At 42.0% G+C, this 27,687-nt stretch overlaps 1 protein-coding gene across 3 annotated transcripts; it reads left to right on the top strand.

Annotated features, from left to right (window-relative positions):
- The first annotated feature begins 16,627 nt into the window (after positions 1-16,627).
- LOC107088237 (fibroblast growth factor 18-like) lies at positions 16,628-27,486 on the top strand. 3 transcript variants are annotated; one of them, XM_015380268.1, is made up of 5 exons: positions 16,628-18,129; positions 21,316-21,355; positions 21,493-21,670; positions 25,705-25,811; positions 25,956-27,486. In XM_015380268.1, the coding sequence occupies exons 1-5, from the start codon at positions 18,098-18,100 to the stop codon at positions 26,226-26,228; spliced, it is 630 nt and encodes a 209-aa protein (XP_015235754.1). In that variant the 5' UTR covers positions 16,628-18,097; the 3' UTR covers positions 26,229-27,486. The 3 variants fall into 3 exon arrangements, with proteins under 3 accessions (XP_015235754.1, XP_015235753.1, XP_015235752.1); XM_015380267.1 differs by having other exon boundaries at positions 21,490-21,670; positions 25,959-27,486; XM_015380266.1 differs by having other exon boundaries at positions 21,490-21,670.
- Positions 27,487-27,687: the final 201 nt, after the last annotated feature.

The raw sequence follows: 27,687 nt of genomic DNA, 5'->3' as shown, positions 1-27,687 counted from the left end.
GATTAAACTCAACATGACATTTCAACTTTATTCTCGAAATGTTGAGTTTAATGTCGACATGTCGACTTTAAAGTCGACATGTCGAGTTTAATCTCGTCATGGCAAAAATATTTTTTCTCTTCATGTGTGGCCCTAATACTCCGTCGTAGGCTTACGATAGCAATCATGAAAAGGGTGTTTTTTTGTTTGTGATTTTTATTTTTACACCCTGGCAAAATTAATAGACACATCTAAAGCTGAAATATTGTAAGACTTCAACTACTTGGTCAAGCATTTTTTTAAAACATTTTTCCTGACTACCTAAATTACTTGCTTTACAACCTTGTATCAACTGAAGCTGTGCTGTGATTGCATCTACATTACCTGTTTCTTTAAACCGCCATCCCATACTTGCTGGTTGGCTACTTTTCAGGAAATCCCACCTCTTGAGGCTGCACTCTTCTTCATGAAACTTCAGGCTAACCGTTATTCACCTGCTCCCTCTGCTCCATATACTGCTCAGCCTAGCTATCAGGACTAGATCATTGTTTGTTCCTGTTTGATGTCTTCGGGTTCTGTTTTGTTAGTTTTGTTTATTTCAAGGTTCATGTTCACATTCCAGTGATGAGATTATTTACAAGTCATTTCTTCAGGCTAGTTTATTCACTAGTCATCTGTGAGAGTGTTTTAGTGTTTACTAAGTGGTTTCTGATTTTCTGATTCTGTTCCTTCTCAACCACTGAGCCTGTCTGCCCCCATCTGATCTGTTCATCTAAACCATTTTTGGACTCCTGCTGGATTCTGCCCATCTGCATCTGTGTGTTTCTCTCTGAGCTTGTTGCTCGAGGCATGGAACTCTGAACCTGCCTTCACGCTCTGTGGATTCCTGGAACCCTGGATCTGTCTTTTTCAGTGCAGATCAGAACCCCTGAAAGGGCTGCAGATGTGATGATCCTTGCAGTGGGGCTAATTCTGCCTGCAATTAACTCTCTTGTTCAGTCTTCACAATCTCTGCAATTATCTCTACTGGTTTCACCTGTTGCCACCTGCATATAAGCTCTATCCTGATCAGTCTCCAGTGCCAGATAGTTTCGAGCCAGCCCGGTAAGAAACTTCCAGCCTTTTACATTGAGTCTGTCTGCCTCTCTGCCTGCCTACCGACCTGTCTTTGTCCCCTGAATCTGAGCCTGCCTGATCCCTCTCTGGATTTCTCTGCCTCTCTGAGTCCTGATACTGGATCCCGGATTGACCACCTGTGCTTCTGAACCCTTTTCTGCCTGTCTATCTGCTGGATTGCACCCTCCTGTACCTCTGCTGCTTTATTGGACCCCGTTACCGAACCTGGACTGTCTCTGCACTAAAGCCCCTGGAAAGCATGCACAGTAGACCGCTCAACGGTCTGCCCCCGCACACAAGTGGACGTCTCTGTCCCGAAGCCTCCTGCCTGTCTCTGGCTTACACTCAGTGCTCTGGCTCCTCTCGTTACCAGGTTAGTCCTGCATCAACTCCTCAGTTTTAACCTGCCACTGCAGCCTCTAACCTGTCCCTCTGCCTCTATGACGTTCCAGCCCTGACATGGATCAGGGAACTGACCTGCAGCGTCAGGGACTCTCTCTGGGTGGCTCTTCGCTGCTGCTCGTTTGGCAGTCTATTGGCTGGATCCTGAACTGTTAAACGAGGTAAATGACTCACACGGATAATCATCTTCCGTCACACTTACCTGTGTTTCCCCCACATACAGAGTGCCAGTGATGGGTTGCATCCTGCCCCCCTGCAGCCGCTGCAATCTGCAGATCCACAGCTCCGCATTTCAGTTTATGTCTTTTTTTTTTAATAAACATTTTGAACTTTCCAACTGCCTGTCTCACCTTGAATACTAGTTCCATCTGTCCCTGTTCATGACAAAGTCATTGAATCGCATGGGGCTGGTCAGACAACACATGATTCTCTGTAACTTTGCTTGCATAGCTTGCACTAAAATAACCTCTATCTAAGGGGAGTTTCATAAAACTAGCTTGGTTTGTAGGCAAGACCTAGTAGGCTAAGTCTGGCTTATTTTGTTGCCTTTCAATCAGTCAAGGTTTATTTCTATGGCACATTTGAAAACCACAGGGATAACAAAGTACTGTCAAGAAAACAAGTTAAGAATACACAAATAAGATTGTAATGGACATAATAACCAGTTTCGCAGCTGGAGTACTGCCATACAAAACTAGATGTCAGTGTAAAAAGTAAAATGTGTTTTTGAAAGGGCAGTAAAATCCTGAACACACCGGTTACGTACGACTTTTTAATCACGATAGGATTTTTTAAATGTCTCACTGTCTGTGTATAGAGGGGCTCAGACTAGGCAGGTTGGGTAGATCTGCGCAGATTTTCTTCACTTCTGTCTCTGTACTATAAACAGACTGAAATAATATTCCACATTAAACTCAGACAAATCATAAAAAACTATATAAAAATAAAGTTTTAAAAAACTGGCGCATTCTATAAAGCAAAACCCTATTGAGTCTGTTCAGCATCTCAAACCAGAAAACATAGAGAATGTTCATATGCCAAAATTATAAACATAATGAGATCTACGGCTAAAGAAAAGAAAAACACAGCAATAAATGCTGACAGAGGAAGTGAGATGTGATACTCAAAGATCTGTGAAGTCTATTCTAGTTTTTCTTTATTTTTTTCCTAAAGAGGTGAGACAGATACACCGCGCTTACCTGTTCTGTCTGCCCCTCTTTATTTTGTTTTTTGCGAGGCTCAAAGAGGATCACTATTTTACTGTATCTGTTTTTTCTCCTCCAGAAGTTTTTGTTTATTTTTTGAGGAGAATTATGAACTGAGTTTTCTGTTCCTCGTTGTTTCTACGAGGCTCCTCGCAGGTTTGACTCCTTCCGTTTTCTGTCTTCCTGAATTCCTATCATGGGTAAAGTATTCTTTTTTTATATTTCATTCATTGTTTTTGCAAGAGTGACTCAAATACTGACTCTTTCCCTGTGTGATTAAAAGATTTTATTTTGTAATTTCCCCCAAAGCAGATGGGTTTTACTTTGAAACTGCGTCTCTCTTCATGTTAGACCCATGAAATTGCCGCAGAATTGCTGTGTAGTCCAACTAAAATGGACTTGGGGTCTATCTCAGTCGGAGCTATGCACACCCCCTAGCATAAAAACATGTCAGCTGAGATCATCCCCATTAACTTCCCATGAGCATTAAACGAGTTTTTGTCGGCTCGGATGCAAAATTGAATTTGGTGTCTTCTGTCGTTAAAGCAGCTTGGATAGATATGGTGAAGCGAGGCTGTTCAGACATTTAAATTGAAATAAAAGCAGCTTAAAATAAATGCTATGATAAACAGGAAGCCAGGGAAGGGATGACAGGATGGGGGGAATATGCTCATGCATGCAGGTGCGAGTTATCAAGCAAGCAGCACAAGTTTCAAGAGATGCTTGATTAATGCCTTAGAGTCCATTACAATAGTCCAGATGAACAGTGATAAAATCTGTATTAATTTTTCCAGGTCAGGTCTCGCCATAATTGGCTTCACTTTGGCTATTTGATGAACTTGATAAAAAACTTTTCTGAACTTCACTGCTGATCTGTTTCTCACATTAAAATTGGTTTCAAACTTTACCCCCAGATCTGTGACACGGTTCCTGAAATAAGCTGAGGGTGAACCAAGATCAACATTTGGCAGAGGAAAGCAAATCTCTCAGCTTTATTTTGACTTCATAAAGCTACTATGCTCCAAATCTGATTTGGTTTGTGTGGCAAGTGACGTACATTTAGAACACTGAAAAAAATAAATGCAACTGCTTTTGGTATTTATTTAATCATATTTAGTTACTTTAATACGATTGTTTTATGTCCAATAGTGTTAACAACAATTGTGTTAAAGTAACTAAATATGATTAAGTAAATGCCAAAAATTGTGGCATTATTTTTTTCAGTGTAGGCTAAATCCAGCTACCTCAATTTGGTATGGACAATTAAGTCACAGCAAAGGTCCACAGACAGTCACCATAATAAACAGCGTTAGACACCTTACTTAAGAAAGTAATTAGATATAGTTACTAGTTACTTCTCCAAAAAAGTAACTGAGTTAGTAACGCAGTTGCTGCTAAGTGAAAGTAACTCGTCATTAACCAAAGTAATCACTTTTCATGTTTGAATATGTTGAATGATTTGGAAGACTTTCTTGTTATCGGACTTTTAAATACAACTAGAAGTTTAATTATGTAAAATAAGGTATTTGTTATTAATTTGCACTTCTTTGTTGTGTGGTTTCACAAGTGAGTTGCAACGTAATTATGTTAATGTGATCAGGTTGTTTCAAAATTGTATATTTTTGCTCGTAAACTATGCTAATAAAAATGTTGTAGCCCTGAGAAAGTAAAGAGCATGTGTTGATTAAAGGCAACCAGCTGTCTTTACCTTCATATGTTTTAGGTTTTATAATGAAGAGAACACTACACTTGTTTTTTTACAGACTTTTTTTTAGCTCTTTTCTTGAAGGCTGGAGTTCCAATTTGACCCGTGTCATTTATGTGAGTATCTGCTGTGTAATGATGTCCCTAAGACTGAAGATTGTCACAGCAGTCCAGAGCTCCTTTCCTACCCTAGCCTGAAAAATGAAGACAAGTTATAACAGGGTTACTCACTTATGGTCCTCGTGGGGCAGAGTCAAGAACATTTATGCCTCTGATTTAACCCATCTGAGTCAAATAATCATGTTATTAGCAGGACTCTGGAAAACTTAACTTCATGAAGTAATTCAGCAATTTAATTTAGGTGTGGTCCAAGCAGGTTACACATTTGTGGAGTACACCAGGGATACATTTTGCAAAACAAGTTTAAGAAACAGATTTAAATCCTCAACTGTAAATTGATCTAGCCTAAGTGCATAAAGGCGTAAAAGAGTTGTCAGTTTCATAAAAGCTGCTGTGAGTTAGTTTAATCAACTCAGTAGTAGTAGTAGAAGGACCACTCACATGCCTAACAAGTATGAAAAGCCATTATCAGTGGAGCAGAGATTCAATGGGTCACCATGACAATAGGCAACAGGAAGTGCCTATTTCAAACCAGTGGAACTGAAGACTTTAATACAGAATTGAAAAAACTAAATACAGCTGCAAAGGAGAGGACGATGGCGAAGGAAAAGATTGTTGCTCTCGAGTTAATGCGTTGGTTTATATGAACAGGCTATGGCAAGCTGTTTAAACATTTATTAAAAGGACTCTCCTCTCTGTTCCATTTGTAGATAACTAAAATGGGATTCTAGTTGACTCATTAATGCAGTTAATTTAGATGAGATTCTAAAAAAGTCAGTTAAACAATTAAATAGATTTGCTGTTGGATGCTAACTAAATAACTGAGACCATCAGTGAGATGATTGGCTGTTTGTATTTCTATTCTAGTTGTTAGTCACACCAGGTCAGATACAGTTGTCATTATGTAGGTATATTGATAAATGAGATTAAGTTGATCAATAACCTGAAAGCACTTTAATGTTGTTCTGTACAAGTTCAAGAACCATTCTAAAGCATTGTCTGAGTCGCTCACCTTTATTTTAGGCGGTTCCTTTTAACAGGAGGAAATCTCCAGCAGAACCAGGCTCAGAGTGAGCAGCCATCTGCCGAGGCCCGCTGGGGTGCAAGGAGACAGAAGCAGAGATACAAAAGGCAACTGTAAACGGTGTCCCCATCCAGGAAACACACAGCCAGGCAGACAAGCTCCGAGCCAGCTCCCATGTTGTAAAAGGGGAGGGTGGCACAGAGCAGGACCCCGTTTATTCAAGGATCAAAATGACCCTTTAATCTTTTCTGACACTTATTTGCATGAACATTACAGAATTTCGAGAAAAGGGGTTGATTTACTTGAAAACATTGATCTCAGCTTTCCCACAGAAATCAGGCCCTAAAGTGTTTTCCAGACACTTTTCAGAGGCCTGCAGATCTTTTGCCAGTAGTGTAAAATCACACATAAGCAGTCCTTCTAGTCTTTAGCCCCATTTACACTACCCTCAGAAAACCGATCCGTGCCAAGCTTGGATCAGTTAACAGTGCCAAGTTCGGTTCCTTACGACCATTTACACACCATGCTAGAATGGTTCCTCCCCTCCTAGTGATGATCTACCGTACTACTGCTCTCTAGATGTAAACAAGCAAATCAACCCATAACATTTAGGAAGTTTGTGGAGAGTCTGGCGAAGGAGGCAGGCTTTGGTGAATTTACTTGACAGAGTCAGTTTTTGGGAGATAGATACGACAAAGGATAGTCTAATCAGGGCTTACAGAGGCATTAAACAACAACAAGAGTTGAGGTTCATCACATTGCTTAGCAGGATCCTCATCGGAAGTTTTGTGGCACGGTAGGGAAGTTTGTATTTTTATGAAGGTCTGCATTTTCATGATTGCGGAGGCTGGCTGTAAGGAGATAAAGCGGTCATGTGCTCTTTGTTATCTAAGAACAGAGCCAGAACTGAACCACGCTGAGCCCTACTGATGAACTAGTACCATGTTAGTATGGTTTGAAAGTGTCTGGTGAGGTCTGGTTCAGTTTTGCATGCCATTTACACACAACAGTTATCTTGGTGCGCCGATCAATCACGGCATGCTTTCAAAAGGGTAGTGTAAATGGGTCTTTTGTTACATTGCTTTGTTTTTGTTTCTTTTTTATTGACGTAATTCAGTTAATAGAAATATATAGTTATTTGAATTCTGGCCCATATTTTGAGTGCCTTAATCTTCTTTCCTTTAAAAAACTGAAATAAAAATATTTGGACCGATGGAAGTGTATATATAAGTAAGGAAACAGCTTCAGTTATGAAAGTTATACCCCTTTCCCTTTGGCCAAAAAACCTGTTTAAACTCGGGAACAATTTGCTTTTAGTGGCAGTGGGAACAGCTCACTAACCCATGTCTACCTGGGTCAAACGACTTGGTAAGTGACCTGCAATAAAATCGCCTCGGCGATTAAAGCACACTTACTACACCCTGGCTTCCTTACATGTTGCTCTCCATTGTTCACTTTCCTGATTTTTGGTACATTGATAACATTATTAATGTTAACTCAGCATCACGGTGTCATCAGACATGCAGTAGGGGGTCTGGGGGGTTTGGACAGAGGCCACGCAGCAGGCTGGGGCTTAGACCCAGCTTTTTTGCCTATGGGAAGGGAGCCAAATACTGAATGTTAGCCGGTCGAGAAACCCAGGATTAACCCGCTAATTTCAGTGGAAAGAGGCTTTAGAAACCATTTAATAGACTTGAAATCGCCATGTCTATTATGTATGAAGGTACATAAAGACAGTTAACCTTCACTGGAATGAATTACTGCAACAGTGTCTTCACAGGTCTGCCTAAAAAGTCGATCAGACAGCCAGCTGTGGATGATCTGGAATGCTGCTGCCCAGGTCCTCACTAAAACTAGGAAAGTGGAGCACATTATTCTAATTCTAATGTTATTACACTGCCTACCAGCATCTCAGAGAATAGACTATTTTTTTTTTTACCAAAATACAGCCCAGGTCTCTCAGGTCTTCTTGCTTAAATCTACTCTGCATAACCAGAACCATTACCAAACAAGCAGAAGGGTTTTTTAGTTCCTATGTTCCACCAATCTGTAATGAACTCCCAGAAAACTGTAAAAGCACTGAAAACGTGTTTTGCTTTAAATCGAGATTAAAAATGTGTTTTTTTTAGGGCCTTAAGGGCTGGTTATACTCCCGGAGCAGTGTGTCGCAGTGAGCATGTCACAGGTATGACGCTGACATTTTTGATTTATACTCAATGTTGAAGCGCGGTCTGCGGTATGTTTATTCCAGGCCACAACGCAGAAGGGGAAAATCATGAACTTTCTGTGGGTCTAGATACAGCCGAGGCAGTAAGGAAATGGGGTAAGTTTGTCCGACAACGGAGGGACATGAGGGCGAAAAAGAGCGGGGATCCAGCTGGCAAAAGGGTCCCAGCGTTCTCGCGCACCTCGCTCTTCTAGCTATTCTAACTTCCCGAGTCATTTTCCCCAATCGCGGTCATACAAACAAAACAAGGGGGTAAGGTACCAAAGAGGAGATAGGCATAGTGTAGAGTGGATGTAGATTTGACCAATCAGAGGCCTCCTGTCTGCGGTCACCTACAATTTGGGAGAGATGCAGCAGAGTGTCTGCCGAGGGGGCGGAGATGTCTGTGTTCCCTGCGACACCTACGCAGATGACTTAGTTTTGAGGTATAAATCTGCCTTTAGACTGTGCTATCTAAACATAATTAGGTAAGTTTCCTTTCTTTTTTTTCAGTAATCATTTTAGGTTATTTAATATAATTGGTATTTCAGCCATTCATCTTTATTCACATTACTTATTCATGTTGCCTCTATGCCACTCCAATAAATTTTTCTTTTTCTTATCATGTACAGCATTTCAAATTGTCTTGCTACTTATTGACGTCCCCCATTAGAACCACCCGATGTAGGAGTAGGAAGCAGCCACACAGAACCACATGAGGCAGTGGCTGAGACTGGTTTGGCACAGGGCTGCTAGTCTCCTTCACATAACCTCCCTTGCTTACCCCTATTCCCACTGTCTCTGGTAAAGAATGTTCAGAGAAATTCTCCTCATAAGACCGCTCCATCGAAAGACAAGCATTACTAAGATTGCTCTCGTCGCCATGGTTGTGTATCTGTGGAGCGACGTTGTACTTTTAGGGATGCAGAGTTTTGACTTGATTTAAGAGACATAGCTTTTAAAATACATTTTTTACAAATTATTTTAACAAAATTCCAACATTCAGTTGAAATAGAGAGGTGCACTAATTATCAAAACAACTACTTATATGGTAAGCCTTTTACAAGGGTTTTGATCGTCCCACCAATAAAATAAAATAGATCTATATGAAAGCATAGAGCAAACCAGGAGACTCAGCCAACAGCAGGGACCCGGGGGAACTGAGCAGTGATGAGGGATGGCAACCAGAAACCCAGAGAGTCATATGGGTGTGCACAGCAACCTTTAGATACACAGCCATACAGATACACAAACCAAAATGGGTTCAAGCACACACAAAGGCCTCACAAGTACATTAGAGAGAACACCTGAAAAACTTCTTAGTTTCGGTCCACACCAAGTTATTGCTCCTGCTCATAATCGTTAGTCTCTTCCTATCTATATGTCTCCCCTAATCTTTCTCTTTGGATTTCATTCTACATCTACACTCATTTTTTTCCTCCTTTACATTCTATATCTCAATCACAAGAGACACTGCCACAGCCTGCTGTTATCCAGAGGTCCACCACTCTGACCAATTTACTAGTCTCCCTCCAGAATCCTGTCATGTGCCATAATTTAGCTCTCTCCAGGATGAGTTACTTCCCATTTTACTGTCACATCCAATTTTTCATTATCATTCAACTCACTCAGCTCATTTGTCAGGGAACATTTCTCTGGCTAAGTGAGCAGAGGTGTCATTGGAGTCTTAGTTTAGTCTTCCTTGTTTCATGACCGCAAACACATCAAACTTAAGTTTAAGTGACAGAGAAGGGAAGGCAGGTGGGATTACACAGGTTGAACTGAGAAAAAGTAAGAGATGCCAAAAGAGTTAATGTTAGTGTGGGGAAAGAGGGAATAAGAAAAAACTAAGAATGAGCAAAAAAAAAAAAAATAACAAAAAGCAAAGTGGAGGAGAAAAGAAGAGACCAAACTCCTCTGTGCTTCTTTTTTTTTCCTTCTACAGGACAAAAGGTTACAGAATGATGGGGTAGGTGTCAGGTGATATGTGACAAGTCCAAATTAAAGATGACATAATGGTAGGGGCCGGGATGGGGTCCAAACTGGGACTTGACTTAGAGCGAGGGTGGGGGCAGGCCATGGCAACGAAGCCGAGATGGGCCACACTAGGCTGGGCTGGGCTGCGACTGGGCAGCAGGGGGCTACCCTGCAGGCTCCTCCATATGGAACACGTTAGCTTAGCGTTTGCTAATGAAATGCAGGCTGACGTCAGGCAGGCACCCACCCATTGTTTTGCTACTTAAGTTGTTATAATATTTATCTCATAATAGAGGATTTAGCCAAAACAGACACAAAATAAAGTTGTTTAAATGTACAGAAAAATTGGTCCAGGTACTTAAGTTTGGGCCTGGTAATTCCCTGGATGGAGGATACAACAATCTATATAAAACATGTGGACATTTTAGTTTGAAAAAGCAATGCTGCACTACAGCAACACCATTCAAAGTATGTATGCTGTTGCTTGCTTGTTTAAGTCATTCTTATTTATACCCCCATTAAATGTGTTATTGATTTGCAGACACTTATGCATATTTACCACTTTTTGCACTGAAGAATCTACTAAAGCATAAGTAATTTAACCCGAAAGAAAGGGAGGTGAAGCAGAACAAGATACTAGAAAAGGGAAATTGGGGAAGAAGAAAAAGCAGGTGAACAAATCTTGACAGAAGAAAGACCAGGAAAAAGATAAATGGAGAAAAAGCTATGGAAAAAACTAAGCCGTGCTCCTCTATTTTTCACCCTTCTTTTTCTCCCCTTTTCACTCTGACATGTCAATTCTGTGGTGCTTTATTGGCATGAGTAATGATGGGAGGTGTTGCCAGGGTAATTACATAGCACATTAAAGGGTTTCATAAACATTACAGTTCCTCTTCTGCTCAGTGGCAAGGCTAAAGGGGCAGGAAGAGGGAAAAAAAGTGAATGGGAGAACCGGACACAGTGAGAGGGTGCAGAAGAAACACCAAGTGGAGCAGAAAGGAAGATGGAAGAGGAAAGGCCACTCTGTAGGGAGGAGGAGGTGAAAAGGCAAGAGTGGGGAAGAGATGAACAGAGGGGATGACAGTAGTGAAAGTTACCATGCGCGTGGATTCCATTGCAGAGCGCCTGAACATGAAACAGGAAGAAAAAAAAAAAAAAACATACCGGACTATCGTCCAACACAAACCACAGCTGCATTTCACATCACAGTGCATGGAAAGTGACAGGATAACTCTCTCACATACACACATGCAGACACAAAACACGACTTGGTATACACTTCTTTCCACAATCTTTGCATATACCCAGGCAGTAACCATTCACATCAGAGCCACAGATCCCACACTCTCAGCTGTGCACAGTCTGTCACCGAGGGTCATGACATGCACTCTCAGCTAAACACACACAACCACAAGGACCATAATTAAACAAACATCCATCGACTTCCTGAACATTGCATATTTATGTACAACCTCATTGGTCAAAAGCAATTAACTTATACACACTCTTAAATGGCTCCCACCACTCATTGGTAAGCTGCATGCAGCGCCACGCCTGCTTCTAATCTTCATCACACAGGTTTTGCTGTATTTACATCGAATTGTTGTTGCATCTGTCTTCAGTTTTGTGCAGCTAAATGTCAAATGTATTACTCAGACTGTCCTTGTTGTTATGAAATTCATGTCTGCGTCTGCTTTAACTCTTCTGGGATGTTGTTGAATAGTTGGCTCTGGTCACGAGGTCCTGTCATGAGTTCTTAAAGAGAATAATTTATGAACCAGGTGCACAAAGACGGTGCCTTCCAAGGTTGATGTCTTTATGATTTTAGCATACCACATCATCGATGCAAAATGTCCAAGCCTCCAACAAACAAGTCCTGCCAGATGGCCCAGAGGCAAGGATGAGACAGGGTTGCTGCTGGATCACATGTATTGTTGAATGTTTTCTAAGATTCAGTTTATATAAAAGAAGCAGATGTTTGGGATATTAAGCATTTTGATAGACCTCACCTTCGACAATGACAATAAACTGTTCAAATCACAAAGTGAATAACAGTTTTAAATGATGCCACTAAGCAGGCAGGTGTAGATTGAGGGGATCAACTTCGTAGGCACTGTCTGCCTCATATGACCAAAGCTTGACACGACTGAGATAGTCTGAATAATTACCCAGACTTGTTTTCAAAGCTGCATCAAATCCTCCTACTTTAAAGTGTCAAAGTAAAGTTATTCCAGTTCTTTAGTTGGGCTATGTATGGAGACAACAGCTGCAACAGATTCCAGGATGAAGCAGAGCAAACGTTCATATTTGCTGGATTAATCTCGCAAAGGGAGAAAGGAGGGAGCGGGCTGTGCACCACCAACATCGCTGCTAATAAAAACAATATTTTGCTTTTCTATTCATCTCAGCCGAGGCTCACTGTTGCTCTCTACTAATTAATTCCTGGTCTCACTTAACTGCAGCTGTCGATTCTCTCATCTTGCAGACGCGAACAAGTGGCAAACAGGTTCTTATTTCAAAGCCAAGCACACTGTACACATTCCTTAACTTTGCATGGGCCCCTCTGTCATCAAAGGGCCTTTATTAAGTGTCTCATACATTTACACATTGGGGAACAGTTTAAACTTGGCCCATGATTAACTGAGTGGGGATATCTATTCCAGATACCAATGTTAGGCTGACATCTTAACATCTGATGAGAAGTTTAGGGTCTATGTCTGCAGGTATTAATCAAAGCCACAAGGCTCACCCTCTCCACAAATCTTGCACATGCACAGGCCAACACACCCATTCAAGCATTTACAGCTCTTGCCTTATACACAAACCTAATTGGAGGCAATCCACTGCACTTGACACATCTGAAAACTTAAAATCCCAACAGTGTGTCACCAGAATGATGGATTGCATTCAGACTGTTTAAAGTTTTTAGAATTTTAAACACAGAGTTAACAGCAGGGGGGGTGATATTGCCTGTTGGCCAGCTTGTGTTTGGAAAAAAAATCCAAGCCAAGCTGTTTCTATCCTTGACATATTTCCCACACCTCCATGCATACATGCACAACTGCGTTAATGAGTCAACAACTGGTCTGAAGCTCAGAACACTCCATGGTCTGCATTATAGGTTGCACCCCAGTCACCCAGAACACAGAGTCATGCATGGTGACCTTCAGGTCAAGCCATTATGCCCTCATTTAATGAGAGTGCTGTTTGGGGATTTGTTCGGCTGTGATAGAGAAAGAGAGCGCACACGCAGTGCAACCTGGGTCTTTGTCTGGGTGCTGACGGTATTGACAACCACTGATCGATGTTAATTGCTAAACAGAATGGCAATATTGACTGGGGTTCCAGGATGAGGAAGGCTGCAGGCTGAGTCAAAGAAAAAGAAATACACACAAAGAGGCAGAGAGAGACCAGCCTAGATCTAAAGGAGATGCAAAGTACTGCAGACCCACACAGGTTTCATTCATTTAAATGAGACTGTTAAGTAATAAAAGGGCAATCACGTCTATCAATGCCAAATCTGATCAACGCAGCAGAGGTCATAACGCTAAACAATATGCTGTATCCTGTCCCTTTGCTTGAGTTTACAGGAGAGAGAGTTTATAAATCAATTTTGTGACAAAGTCGGGCTTTGTAAAAGGAAGGTTCTTGTAGGGGAGAGGGGACATGGGTGCATGCAAGGACATCATGCGTACAACTTCCTATGTGTGGATGCTTTCCCTATTGCTGAGGATCAATAGGTAAGATCTGCAGAGGCAAAGACATGAAAAATCAATACACTTGTGCTGCACATGTGTGTGGGGGGTGGGGGCTGGGGGGGGGGTGAAAAAATAAAACATAGTGGAGATTTGCAAGACAAAAGATTGGAGAGAAAATAAATAGGAGAAAGATGTGTTGGAAAGGATTGAGGATAAATAATAACACACAGTTTGGTAGTTTTAAATAGTCTCGATGTAAATATGGCTTGAACAATGAGAGTTTCTAGAACCAATTTAAAACAGCTGAAAGATTTCTAGTTTGTATCTACGTAGTCTTAATTATTTCATACTGAACTTTTTTAATCACTTTGGGTATGTTTGGAAGCCAATTTTATAAGGCAAAAGTTTAAGTAGTAGTCTATGATCTCTGCAGCTTGCTATGAAAAAATGTTAAATGGCTTCAGTAACAACATATACCACTATCAGGTCACCTTGATTTGATAAGGAGTCTGAAAAGTACACTGACCAAAATGGGATCAGAACAATATCCAGCTGTCACTTTTTTGAGCATTCCTGTTCACAGAACTTCTAAATAAACCATCACTTGACAGCAACTTAATGTATTTAAGCTTCCGAATTTGTTAGGACAACATGGACTTCAAATATTGCATTTGAATTTGGATGAACTGCTCTTATGTGACGTGTATGTGGCATGGTCATTTTGCCAGACTGGCTGATCTGAGTATTTCAAAAACTGTTCAGTGGTGATTTTTCCACATTCAACCATTTCTTGGGTTCATGTATAATGATCTGAAAGCAGAAAAATATCCACTAAGCAGCAGTTGGGACAACATTGTTTGGTCCAATTATTTCCCTGCTGCAATCGTGGAGATTTAGCATAAAGAACATTTAGCTCATATAGCCATCCTGCTTTGTAAGAGCAGTTTTGGTGGGGGGGGTAATGATTTAATGGCACTTTCCTGGACCTTCTTGACACCCTTAGTACCAATTATAATTGTATTAACAATATATCCTAATATCCTACCTCCATGCAGATGCTGACTATATCACTTTGAGACAACTAATTACCATTTTACACAGAAAAATCCAACAGGTCACAAGGATTAAACTATTTATATTGGTTTTCTTAAATATCTTGAGTATAACGGATCCAGTGATCTCGACGTTCATCAGAACAGGGTCCTTTGGAATGTGTTTGAACAGAAGCTTTATGCAAAAGCACCTCAATAATCTGCATTAAACTTGATTCCTTCAAGCCAATAATGACCAAATCCAGGAGGAATGATTGGATGCTTCTGAAAATATGACACAAAACAATTGAGACAGGTTTGATGAGAGGTTGGGGTTTAATATTCTAATAAAATTAGTCTTTATTGTTACAATAAATCCTTGCAGGTTTTCTAGTATTTGCTAAATGGTTTGTTCGTGGCTTTTACTTGGAAGCAGAAAAGGGCAAAATGGTCATGTTGAGATATTAATTGAATGTTCAAGGTAACCTGAGCTACTGCAAGTATCCCTCTTTGTAAATGAACCTTCTTTTTTCCATCCTTTTTGTCTTTTTCCTTTTAATCTTAATATTAGTTTAATATGATTCAAACATTCCTTATCATCAAACACTGTCTGTCAGAGATATAAATCTAAGGAAAACGTATCTCAGAATACCTACTCCTATACCTTGTTAAAAACCTCATTCAACTGAATAGTCTCCAGTATATATTAATCAAACCAATACCATAAGCCCCTGTGATGAACCCTTCCATCTTAAGAATACCAGACAGGCCCATACCACATCACCAGAATGTGGTTCAAAAATCTCTCCACAACATTTACACCCATGTCCCTTTGCAGAATTGTGGTGATCAGAGAGAGAAAACGGCACCCGGACACAGGTGCAAAATTAGAGAGAGGCAGTAATGTGAAAGAAGGCCTGCGGCTTGTCTATGGTGCATGACTGGAAAGGCTTTCAACCACAGCACCCCTATCCAGCCCTGTTTCACTTTGTCCAGTTCAAGGAGTCTTTCTCATTTTCTCCTTGTGTGTGTGCGCGCGCGCGTGCTGTGTTTGTGCGATCCGAAAGTACATTGTTGAAATCCCTTTACTTGGTGCCAAGATAACTGTCCCTCATACAGGGGGCCAACATCCACCCACCTCTATCGGCCACTAACACACACCAATGCAAACACACAGGGAAATAATAGAGTGCGTGTGTGTGTGAATGAAAGGTATGGCAGGAGTGCTGTGTTGGCTTGGCTGACCGTCTGCGGTTGTGCGGCGGTGAGAGGGAGTTTTGGGAGCGCAGAGCGGGCGTTGCTGCCGAAATCCCTGAGAAATGTTCGTTTTGGATCCGTGTCTGTGCTTACATACCGCCCTCCCGACTGTCTTTCATTCTCCTTTTCATTTTATCCTCTTAAGGTTTAACTTAAAAGTTATGAAACGGGGAGTCAAAATACATCACTTGAAGGGTGTGTGTGTGTGAGAGAGGGAGAGAGAGAAAGGGGGCGCACTGCCTCTACACTTTCCATTTTCAGCACTGATATCGGGGCCAAACTAAGGGTGTAAGGGTGAGGTTATCTTTAGAAGATATAGCCGAGAACTCAGCTCTTCTTTATCATTGCAAATGTCCACCTGACTAGAACACCTTGAAGGTTTTTTTTTGTTTTTTTATGAAACATTTTCGTGCTTTCTCTTTTGGCTGAAATGACTCCAGAACCCATTTAAACTGAAACAATTTGATTTTTCTTGGATTTTTTTTTTTCCCATTTTCTCTGGGATGTGAATTACTCTCAGAGCCATGACATCATCCTCATTGTTTCCAGTGCATTTTACTTGTTTGAGAAATTACCTAGAACACACACACGTCCATACACACACACACACACACACCAGAGCAAAAGAAGAACCTTAAAGTTTGTTTGCATTATGGAAAGGGGAAATTTTTTCATTTGCAGATGTTTTTCATGCTGAGCCGAACACTTGTTAAAACTTACATTTTTGCATTGGGAGTTTGGTCAGCATCGCTAAGCGACAACTAATCCCATTTTGATCCAATAAGTGTGTGTGTATGTGAGAGAGAGAGAGAAGGAGAGATAGAGAGGGAGAAGGAGAGGCGGGAGGGAAGGAGGGAGGGAGGGAGGATTGATCAGCGTCTGTTAAAATCTTGTTCTGGTTTTACTTGGAGTGAGGTCTGTGCCTGCCGACGCGCCTCTCCTGTGCAGCCCCCCTTCAAGAAGAGCTATTTTTTTAGAGAAAGAGAGAGAGAAAGAAAAGTAATTTTTTTGAAAGAAAGAAAGAAGGATCTGCATAATACAAGTGAAGTGGATAAAAGCGCACGGCTGGGTTCTTTTTGCGTTCTCTCTTGCGTTTTGCTCCTCTGGTGTCTGAATGAAACAGGGAGGCGAAGACATGGGAGAGCAGCGGAGTGGAGGTTCTGCTCTGTTCTGGGGGGTCGTTCTGTCAGCGTGACTGAGTAAACACCTTTTGCTTTTAAACTTTTTTAATCTTCACAAACCGCTGAGTTTCACTCCATCGCTCCCTTTTTTTTGCAGCGCAGGGTTCCCTTTTTGCTCCCCTCTCGGACCGCTGCAGAGACTTTTGTGTTTCTCCCCCACATTTTTAGAGAAACAGCCCTAAACTTTTCTGCGTTTTAGAAAAATAAATAAGAAGATCGGATTGCATTTTCCCCCCTTCAAACATTTTGGAGGTGATGTCATAGTGCTGTGTTTTGGCAGGTATTGTGTTGAGAGGGCGCAGAGGGGGACTGCTGCAGCCAGGCGGTAACCAGCGGCTGAGTAGAGCCGGGGGAGTTGTCCGGAAAATCAGGTGCAAAGTGCGGCATGTCATTTCCCCGCCGTGTCGCGGGTGGCTGACTCTGCCACCCAGTCACAGCTGCTCTCATCCCTTCCAGCCACCTCCTTCCTTTGCCTTTTATTACACCCTCAATCTGGACTAACCGCACACTACCTGAGCTGGACCGATTGGGGACCTTATCAGCATCTGTCTGGGACAACGTCAGCGGGTGTCACCTGAGCTACAGACGCGCTGCGGTAAGGCGCAGACATGACAGAGATCGTATTGAATTACCCTGCGCCCGCAGAGCCCCGTTATCCAGGTCGCCGTTTACTCCAGCAGCCAACCCAGGAAACCCACCTCCAAGAGCTCCAGACCCCGCGCAGCTTGGATTGAACCAGCTTATTACTCCTGTCTGATTGTCAGCAAGTGCCGTTTTTTTTTTCTGCTGCGCCGAAAACTTTTACGCACTGGATTACGCATCTGTCCGTGGGGTCGACAAGGTCTAACAGTGCAGGCAATTTGTGACACGTGAACGTGCTTTCACCTGTTCCTCTCTGTGTCGGGAGCGCGCAGCTGCCCCATTTGCTGCCCCCGCCCATCTGCCTTTCCACCGGGCTGGACAGCTGTTAAAGGTTGCCCGGCGGTCATCACTCACCCCGTCTCGTCTGTGCCATTCACACCGGGAGGACCGGAGCACGCGCCGCCGATGCCAACAAGAGTGACCGCTGACACTTTGACTTTGGGAAGCATCCATCAGGTTTACAGCGTAAAGAGGGAATCTCCGGACTGTCGGACTGGCTCAGACCGAGCGAGGAGACCGTCTCTGGGACAAGTTCCATAGTGGAGGGGGGAAGCAATGTGGTCCCTTCTTTCCACGTTGACCGTCTTGTAAGTCACTTTCATCTCATTTCTGCTCAGGCCCTGTTCCTCAGATTAAATGTCATAAAAGGGTGAGAGCAACAGATGAGGATAATGGAGATGAGGGTTGCAATGTGTATGGTTTACATCACTCTTCATAGAAGATCTAGGAGTGCAAGGTTGTTTTGATTGGCTGACAGTTCAGGGCCATTGGGTCAGAGTCAGGGCCATGTTACTCATACAACCTGCCATATACATCTCCATCATTCTCTGCTCTAACTTTAGGGATGGCCAAAAGGGCTCAACATTGATAATTTTCTACAGGCAAAAGAAAAAAAAGTTTTTTTTTTCTCCGATTGGAATATTTTAGAAAGTTAAGTCCAAAAACAGCAGCTTTAATTTTTTAGGATAGGAAACTGATTGTGCCAAGAGCAAATATTGAAGGATGCAGAATCAGGGATGGGGGCACATATGAGGTGTGCCTGGTCAAAATCCAGTGATTTATTTTTTTTTTCCTTTGTGTTGGCTGTCCTTCTCCCAGATGGCAGTCGTCTGTAGATACTTCTCATTCCTCACACAACCTGAACAGGGTGTGTGCTACTGCTAGTGTCTCCTTGCTTTCCTATCACCTAACTAGCTACATCTGTCTTCCTTTCTTGCCTGTACCACATTTTTTTATTCCACTGATACCTTCTCAGATAACAAAGAATGAATTAATAACTGATGAATGACAACTCCTGAAAAGGAGCAAGGCACTCCAATTTATCTTATTATTCATTTTGACCTAACTTCTTAGTTTTCTGCCAACATTTTCATCCTGCATATGCTGTTTATCCTCTTGATCACTGGCTTTTAGTTAAAGTCTAAACACCTAAGTCAATATCCAGGTTTTTTTTTTTCAAACCTTTGCTGAGTTATGGGCCCAAATTGCATCCCAAAAGTCAAAGCAAGTTTTTTTTATAAAAAAAAAAGAAAGGGGGGGTCTGGCTGCAGCAGATTTTAAAACTTTTGAACTTTGCTGAAGACCACTGCTTCAACTTTGGCGTACCACGTAAACCACTGCTACACACGGCTTAAACCGCTGCTCTCTACTGAGTCCCACAGGTCGACCGCTCTTCTCCACGCTGGTGCCCAGTCCACAGTGCTGAGGCCTACTTGCCTAACCGCAGCCTCCATATGGTTGATCTGCTGGGACGTAGGTTTATGATGTCAGATGGCTGCTTGTTTTGGCAACGGGCCCGGGCACATCGGGCTTTCCCTCTCTCTCCCCTACCCCTTTCTATCCTTATTCCTCTTGAATTTTTTACTCTACACTCTTATTTTCTCCTTTTTCTCATCCCTCCCCCCACTGCCGGCTGATCCCCTCTCCTTCTTTCCTCTCTCCTTCTTCTCTCTGTAGCTGGCATAATATGGAGTGTCTGTGGTTTTTGTGGGAGCGGGGGAATCCAGCGCAGAGGCACTTTTCCTACACCGTCCTCGGCAGTGGTGCAGCCGTGGTGTTTTAACAGCTGAGAGTCCTCACAATGCACAGGGGCTCTGGTTTTTTCGGCTGCGCAGGCAAAAAGTGAGGGCCAGTGCTCTGCTGCATTTCCCAGGATGTCTGCATCTATTAGAATGACCAGAAGTGAGTCGACAACAAGTCAAACCTGTGAGCTTTAAGAGAGATTCAAAGGAAACAAGATGGCTGTGATGGCACAAGACAGTGACATGTTATACAACAAGTTAGACACATGTGAAACACCTCCTCTTTTCATTATTTTTCTACTTCTCATCTCCCTCAGCACTTTGCGGTTTCACCTCTGTTGAGAATTTGCAGAGTTTTCTCCTTGCTTGGAGATGTGTATAGATGTGTAACCCCAGTGTTTTTCTGACCCATCTCTTCTGCCACACATCCATACAGCTGCTTTTTCCTTCAGATTTCCTCTCTGGACTCCCATCAGCCTTCATTTCTTCTCTATTTACTCTAACATAAGCTTCCCCAACCCCTCTCCCAGCCCGGGCTGCTGTGTACATCTTGGTCTACCTTTTCTCTTCACTCTGCTATCTGCTTCTCTCAGCATGTCTTTGCTTAGGCCCAGCTGTCAGCTGTCTGCTCCTCCTGTATACACACTTTCACCCTGCACACATCTGTGTGCCTACCCATGACAGTGTGGAGGAGTCACCCTTGCTAACCCTAAACATAAAGAAAGATTGGAGGCAGGGGGGGGAATGATAGGAAAAAGGTATGGAGAGAAGAGACGAGGAGGGAGAGATAAGCTCGGCAAGATACAGGCAGGCCTGCAAGCCAGAGAAAAAGAGAGAGAAGAAGCATGCAGAAAGATAGCATGAGATGAGGTGGGGAAAGACAAAATTCATAAAATTGCTTTTCAGCCCACACACTTGGTTCTGAACTCTATCAAGTGTTCAGCCCCTAATTCAGAGCCGCTCAAGGACTGCCAAAGAAGATTTTGCAACGCCATTACTCCCTTTAAAAAGCTGTAAATAACCTGTGATACATTCAAGGTCAAGGTCTACATGTTAATTTAGCGATGCAAAAAAAAAACTGAGAAGAATTTTAATTATAACTGTAACCAGCTGTTTCCCCTGGAATGTAAAAATAACTATTAGGACAACTAATGCGTTTAATGGAGAGAAAAAAACAACCTTTTTGTGCTATGCCACCATAAATCATATTTCCACATATTGGTAGTTCTTGTTCGCACATATTTTAAGCATCTCCTAACGTAACCACAATCCAGTGTTCTCAAAAGCAACATCACAGCTGAATGAACACCTGTAGTCCAGCGCAGCTGTCTACATACACAGGGCGGCCAAATGAGCCAGCCCGCTTCTTTAGATGTCTGAACCAAAAACGTGTTCTACTCGTCTCGGCATGTTTGCCATTTCGGCCCATCCACTCGGGTCATTTGCAGGCCAGATTTTTGGAAGTGCAAAAGTCACAGACGGGTCAGAAAGTTGGTTCGGACAGTAGGCTGGTAGCATTACTGTAAACACTGGCCTGGGTGTTGTCTGTCTTTCGATTCCTGGACATCTGCTGGTCCGTATGTCAAGACGTGGTGCCAGCCTCACGCCCAGGAGTGTGAGTAATCATTCAAGAAGGAAATGAGATGTCAAACAGAGGGAAAAGAGGAAAAGAAAGAAATGGAAATGATGGTGTCATTCTCCACTCTTTCAGAATTTTTGATCTGTTAACTCATCTGTGTCTGCTCTTTCCAGATGTATCCAGATGTTGCTGGTGATGTGCAATCCCTTGCAGGTGAGAAGCGGCATGCATCATAAAGGAGCGAATGTGTAGTGTGAAAGACATTTGGTATATTGATTTTATGCACATTCTTTTAAACATCTTCACGATTCTCTGCCAAACTGTGGATGTGCTTGTGGGTGTTCCAGCAGGTACTTGGCGTGGATGGAGTCAACTTCAGCGTGCATGTGGAGAACCAGACGCAGGTGCGAGACACCATGAGTCGGAGACACCACAGAGTCTACCAGCTCTACAGCCGCACCAGTGGAAAGCACGTCCAGGTGCTGGGACGCAGAATCAGTGCCAAGGGAGAAGATGGAGACAAATATGGTAAGACACACAGAGAAAAGTGCACTAAAGCTAAAATACCAAATGTGGTCAAACCTCACTCCCATATTTACAGAATACCTTGCAAAAGGATTTATAGCTCTTAAGGTTTTTCACATGCAGTCATGGATCAACCCAAAATTTAAATATATTATCTGGATTTTATGACAGAGCAACACAGTGTAGCAAAAAATGTTCCCCTATAAATCTTCTTTCAGAGAATTAAACTGAAGAGAAAGCATCAGGAATACCAAGAAATACTGCAGGCAGATCAGATATATCGCTGTTGATAGTTTAGGAGCAGGGATTAATTATTAAACAATGTGTAGAATTAAACACATCTCACAGAGCACTGTTAAATACACAATTTTGTTTTATATTAAATACAGGGTAATCTTAGATTAAGAAAAAAACAACAAAAAACTTTTGGAGGTTGTAGAAGATTTGAGTTCGGAGTAGAGGTATAATTTTTTCACAAGAAAATAAGCCTAAACAAAAATGCAAAGCTGCAGCTGAATGGTTTAGATCAAAGCATGTTCAGGTTTTAGAATAGCACAAAGAGAATAGTGACTAGGAAACTTCTGTTTGCAGAAATTACACATAAAGTCTCACTGAGTTTGAGGTATTGGGCAAAGAATAACGGGGGAAAGGGTTTAGCCTCTAGATGTGAAAAGCTGGTTGGAGATTTTAAAAAATACAACTCCAGGCACCAGATTCAAATGCAGCCTCACTGTTCAAATTTGTATTTGGAAATATTTGGAATATTGTGTTTAATCTTCCCTCTTTTTTGCAACATCACACCACTTTATGCTAGCCTGCCACATAAAAACCCATAAAAATGAATTGAAATTAATGTTTGTGATGCAAAAAGTTCAAGGGCTGTGAATGGTTCGGTCACTGTAAGAAGAACAAAGATTTAAAAGTTGACCAAATGCATGCATCAGTGGAGATGCACATAAAGGCACACATCCAGCCCCTCCACAGCTTTGACAAAGGGGCAGTGAAGCTTGTCTTGGGAGTACAAAGACCACATTGACTGGCTGCAGACTCAGTGATTCAAAAGAGAGAAGACATAGAGAGAAAAGGTGTCACCAAAGAAAAAAATTGCAAGTTAAAGAAAGAAGCCTGGCAGATAGAGCATCGGAACTGAGTGTTAGAAACTCATCTCTTTCATCGATCCGACCATTGATTTTTCATCCTTCCTGTTGTCTGCTCTGGATTTTAAACAGCAGGCTCCCTTTCCCTGCCTCCATCTATAGTCTTCATTCATCCCCCAACATCATCTCCCCTCCTGCTAGATGTGTAATGATGGATAAACCGCTCTTAAATAACAAAATCAATTAAGCCTTGCAATAAAGCTTCGTTTTCTGTATGTTTTCTTTTATTCTAGACAGATTACATATCCCTTTAGTCACAGTACCATAGCACATGTGCAGAAATGCACCATTTTCTTTTATCCGAGATATCATAAATTTACTGAAAACTGACAAAAAATTAGCCAAATAATTACTTTGGTGGAACTAGGAGCAGAATAACGCTGAGGCAAGTGCATGACAGTATAAAGATGAAGAGTAAGAGCAGAAGGGAGATGAGAAGACAGTTGGGGGAAGAGAGATGAGGGGGGCAAGAGGGAGGGAGGTATTGATTTCTGCTGACCCCTTTGTTGACTAAGGTCATGTAGGAACCGTTTTAGGATTTATTTTTAAACAGGCACAAACACTCTCTAAAGGTGTGTAGTTAGTGAAGCGGTGGCCTGCTGCCTAGAAGCTTAAATACACACCGTGCACCTGCACACACGCCTCTCGCACGAAAACACACAAGGGGCACAGGAGCACATGCACACGCCTTAAAACAACAGGATCACAGGCACTCAGACTGAGTGTTCTCAGCTCCCCTTGGTTGCCTTTTTTCCTCAACTGTTATCTTTTTATTCTTCTCAAGGCTCATGTGCGGTCAGCGTGCTCACATCCATGTGTGTGATCAACTTTCTCTTGCAGCCATCTGTATCACCAGACATTTACATCTGCCTATGATTTAGCACAGGTATCAGGAGCTATAAATCACTCTACTGCAACTCAGTAAAAATCTCTTGACCCGTTTGTATTTTAATGTTAGCTGCAGAAGTATTCATACCCTTTACAAACAAATTTCATGCAGCACCTAAAGATTATCACCTGAAGCAGCAAATATGAACTTTTGGGAATGAAAAGCAGAAAAGTGTGAAGTGGGTATGTTTCCCCCTTTACCCAGATACATCTCAATAAAATTGGTGCAATCGATTGCCTTCAGAAGTAACCTAATTGTAATATTGAAGGAATTTGTACAATTTAAAATCATGATAATAATGCAAGCATTAATCAGAAAAGCACTTATGAGGCCACTGTGGAGGACCTGCGGAGATCACTGGCTCAGTTTAGCAAATCTGTTGATCGGACAACAACACCAGCTGTTTTTTACGAAGAAAGACATCATTGGAAGAACATGAGAAACCCCAATTATTTATTTTTCTGTAATAAATTAATTGAATTGAAATCAATGGAATTTGTGTTTCTCACCTTAAAGCTGCTGTGTGTACATTTTGACCTAAGTATTCGATTGATTTGAGATAAATTTAATTATCTTTGAGCTCAATATACATCACTTTGTGCGCATCAATGCCCAATATGGGCGATCCATTACAAAAATTCACCTATGTAACTTAAAACAGTTGGGTCTGAGCTCCCATGATAGACATCTAAGCTACAAGTAGTATCCCTGATGTAGGATTTAATCTAGAGGAGGGAATGTGGCCTTGTCTTTACAATTAGTCAATGATTTCTCATTGTGTAAGTCAAATTGGTCTGCTATCTGATATCAAAACAAGAAGGGGAGTGTTAGATTTAGTGCAATGTTCCTTTCAGGTAATCTGGCAGTAGTCAGATTGATATTTGTAGGGCTGAGTTGAGATTATCATTCTGGGATGGCTGCCGTTCAGTCTGTCCGTGAAAAGGAGGGACATTTAGTACAAGGCTTCGAGCTGATTGGGTGACATGCCAGCTACTACCTGCCTTCCATAATACGCTTTCAGGTAATCATAGCAGCCAATCGTGATATTTTCACAACTAGCGGAGTAAGCTGATAAATCAAATTTTTTCTTAATCCTGTCGGAAGAAAAGCACAGACCTCTTTCCCATCTACAAATGCGCAAAGTGCTTCTCTTCTTTAAATGACAAATTATCACCATTTTATCTAAAACTGAGTCAGTTGCAGTATCGACAGGTGAGTCCTCCAGCGTAGCCATTTCTGTAACGCCCCGGCAAGGTCCCTTTTACTGTCGTCATTCCTACATGTCCCACCCCAAATAACATTGCGTGCATGTGATTGGTCCGACTCACTGGTTGTTATGAGACGGATGTATTAGCGGGAGTCTTTCAAGCTGGATTTGTTGTGAGACTGAAAACTCATATCTCACAACAATCCAGCGCAAGGTTAGCTTTCCCCTGAAAGCTTGTGAATACCAGATAAACCTGGAATTTACAAGTCTGGCGCCCCTAGTGGCTAAAAGTTACACAGTGCTGCTTTAAGAGACTATTAAATAAGATCCTCTGGCCAGATTAGTCCAGAATCAAGTTTGTGTGGAAAAGATTATGCTTGGTTAAAAATAAAATAAAGATGTTAGGTCATCCTTAACCCACCATCCCAACCACGCACAATTGTGGAGGCAGCATCATGCGGTGGGATGCCCTTTTTTTTGAAGGCTTCCTTTTGAAAAAAAAAAAAAAAAACTTTTTTTATGCAAGAGACTTTAGACTAGAAGGTCAGGACCAGCATGACAGTGACCATATACATACAGCCATGGCTGTAGAAATGGTTTAGAATGGCCTTGTCAAAAGGTTAGACCAAAATAAAAAGGAAATCTGGGGCAGAAACTACAACTGATGTTTACAGAAGTTTTTTTCAATATGGCCTAACTACTTACTAAAGAATTTTAAGCTGTATTTTTATATTATACTTGCATCTCTAATGTCTGTCTGTTTCTTTGTCTGTCCCTTAATAAGCCCAGCTCGTAGTGGAGGCAGACACCTTTGGCAGCCAGGTGAGAATCCGGGGAATAGAGACCAACTTCTACCTGTGCATGAATCGCCGTGGGAAGCTGGTGGGAAAGGTGAGATGTTTCCTTATTGGGATGCATTCATAGAACAATATATCAAACTTTCTGACACGCCAACCTTTATGCCTTTCTGTGTGTATATATATATAAAAATGTGTGTGTTTTTTTCTGCTCTCTCTCTCTCTCTCTCTTTCTCAGAAGGCCAGTAACCGAAGCGCTGATTGCGTCTTTGTGGAAATGGTTCTGGAAAACCACTACACAGCTTTAATGTCGGCACGCTACACGGGCTGGTATGTTGGCTTTACTAAAAAGGGTCGTCCTCGTAGGGGACCCCACACCCTCCCCAACCAGCAAGATGTACATTTTATGAAACGCTTCCCACCGGGGGAACAGCCTGACCTCACCACACCCTTCCGCTTTACGACCATCAGCAGGCGGGTCAAAAGGGTTCGCGCCACTGGGACGCGCTAGTAGTGGCTAACACTAGCACCCACGGTGTTGAAGAGCAAAACCCTCACCCTGAGCCTCCAAATGGCTAACCTAGTCATCTCATCTGTTGCACTCGACTGATCATCTATCCCTTTGTTGGGACAAATATTGACCAGAAACCCAATGAATCATTAATGGGGTTCAGCTTTAAGAATCCTAATTCAGCACTCCAAACCCCTGGTTAGTCACCGTTTCAAAAACATTTATTTCCCCCATTGGACCAACTGGACTGTATCTCCAGTGATGCTGGAAACTCAGAAAGAGCAACAGAGATCCTTAAGGTCAGTCAGAGTCCAAGACATGACAAATGCCTTGATTCTACAGCCACATAAACCACAAGGCCTTCCTGTCTGCTGCTCTGGATCAGGTGGACTGATGTCAAAAGTGGGCTTATAACTGGACCATACAAAGATAGCTTGGCTGGGAAAGGACTGAACAAGACGAGTGCTTAGCCTATTGACAAAGGGAAAATCGGGACGTTCAAGAGGACACAGAGGAATCTGCTCGGATCCAGAGGACATATAATAGACATTTGACATGTGACGCACTTATCCGTCTCACTACTAAAGTTGTGGGAACAAAATGCAGGACAGAAACTAAAAGAATGAATGGGGAAATATTAAGAGTGAATGACGCTGAATATATGCATGTTCTTGAGAGGATGACAAGGAAATGTGTATTGCATTGAGTGCTTGGAGATGAAAATCACAAGACGTTCTGGAAATGGACTGTACCGTCTCTGCATGAACCAGGAGAACTCAATGCAGGGACTAAAGCTTTAAGAACTGGAATGTACTTAATAACCAAGCTGCACCAAATCACAGCAAACCAAACCAACTGCAACCAAAGACAACTGGAGACCTTCTTTATTATTCCTCCCTTTTCTTTGCCTCCCCCACGAGGGCACTACATCCACAGCTTTAAGGTGCAGAAGATGATGAGTGCTTGGCTAAGCCCAAGGGGAGGGTGCCTTCTCTAATAGCATTGCTATAGAAACGACCCAGGGGATGATGCTCCTGTGAGATACCGTGGATACAGAGCGCTGCTACCAGGATATTCAGTGGAACAATCCAGAATCTCATGCATACACACCAGGGAAGAAGACTTAAAGGGAACAATTTATTGAAAGTATAAATATATATATATTATATATTAAAGAAAGACAGAAACGTAAATAAGCAATCTTACTATGATGGTTACTATAATTATTACGATAAAATTATTTCATTTATTTATTTCAGCTCTGTGTGCAGCAGTCTTTCTTGACTAAGTAAACTTTTCAGAAACACTTTGTCTCCCAGCCTCATTTTAACTGTTTCATCACTTTCTCTTTTAATGCCGGCAATTAAAGAGATAATAGATTGTTGTCAAGTAGCAAACCTCTTTTCTCCAAGAAATCTGCCAACCATTGTTTAGATATCTATACACATATATATATATT

Source organism: Cyprinodon variegatus, unplaced genomic scaffold (assembly GCF_000732505.1).
Source record: "Cyprinodon variegatus isolate N-32 unplaced genomic scaffold, C_variegatus-1.0 Scaffold210, whole genome shotgun sequence".
NCBI classification, from domain to species: Eukaryota; Metazoa; Chordata; class Actinopteri; order Cyprinodontiformes; family Cyprinodontidae; genus Cyprinodon; species Cyprinodon variegatus.
Note: the sequence above shows the minus strand (reverse complement) of the source record. Positions and strands in the feature narration are given on the sequence as shown.

Bases quoted from the DNA above. Each gene is read 5' to 3' on its own strand.
- LOC107088237 (XM_015380266.1), top strand. From the start codon at position 18,098: ATGTGGTCCCTTCTTTCCACGTTGACCGTCTT. The intron at 18,130-21,315 runs GTAAGTCACTTT...TGCTCTTTCCAG, and splicing joins CTTTCCACGTTGACCGTCTT to ATGTATCCAGATGTTGCTGG. The intron at 21,671-25,704 runs GTAAGACACACA...TCCCTTAATAAG, and splicing joins AGAAGATGGAGACAAATATG to CCCAGCTCGTAGTGGAGGCA.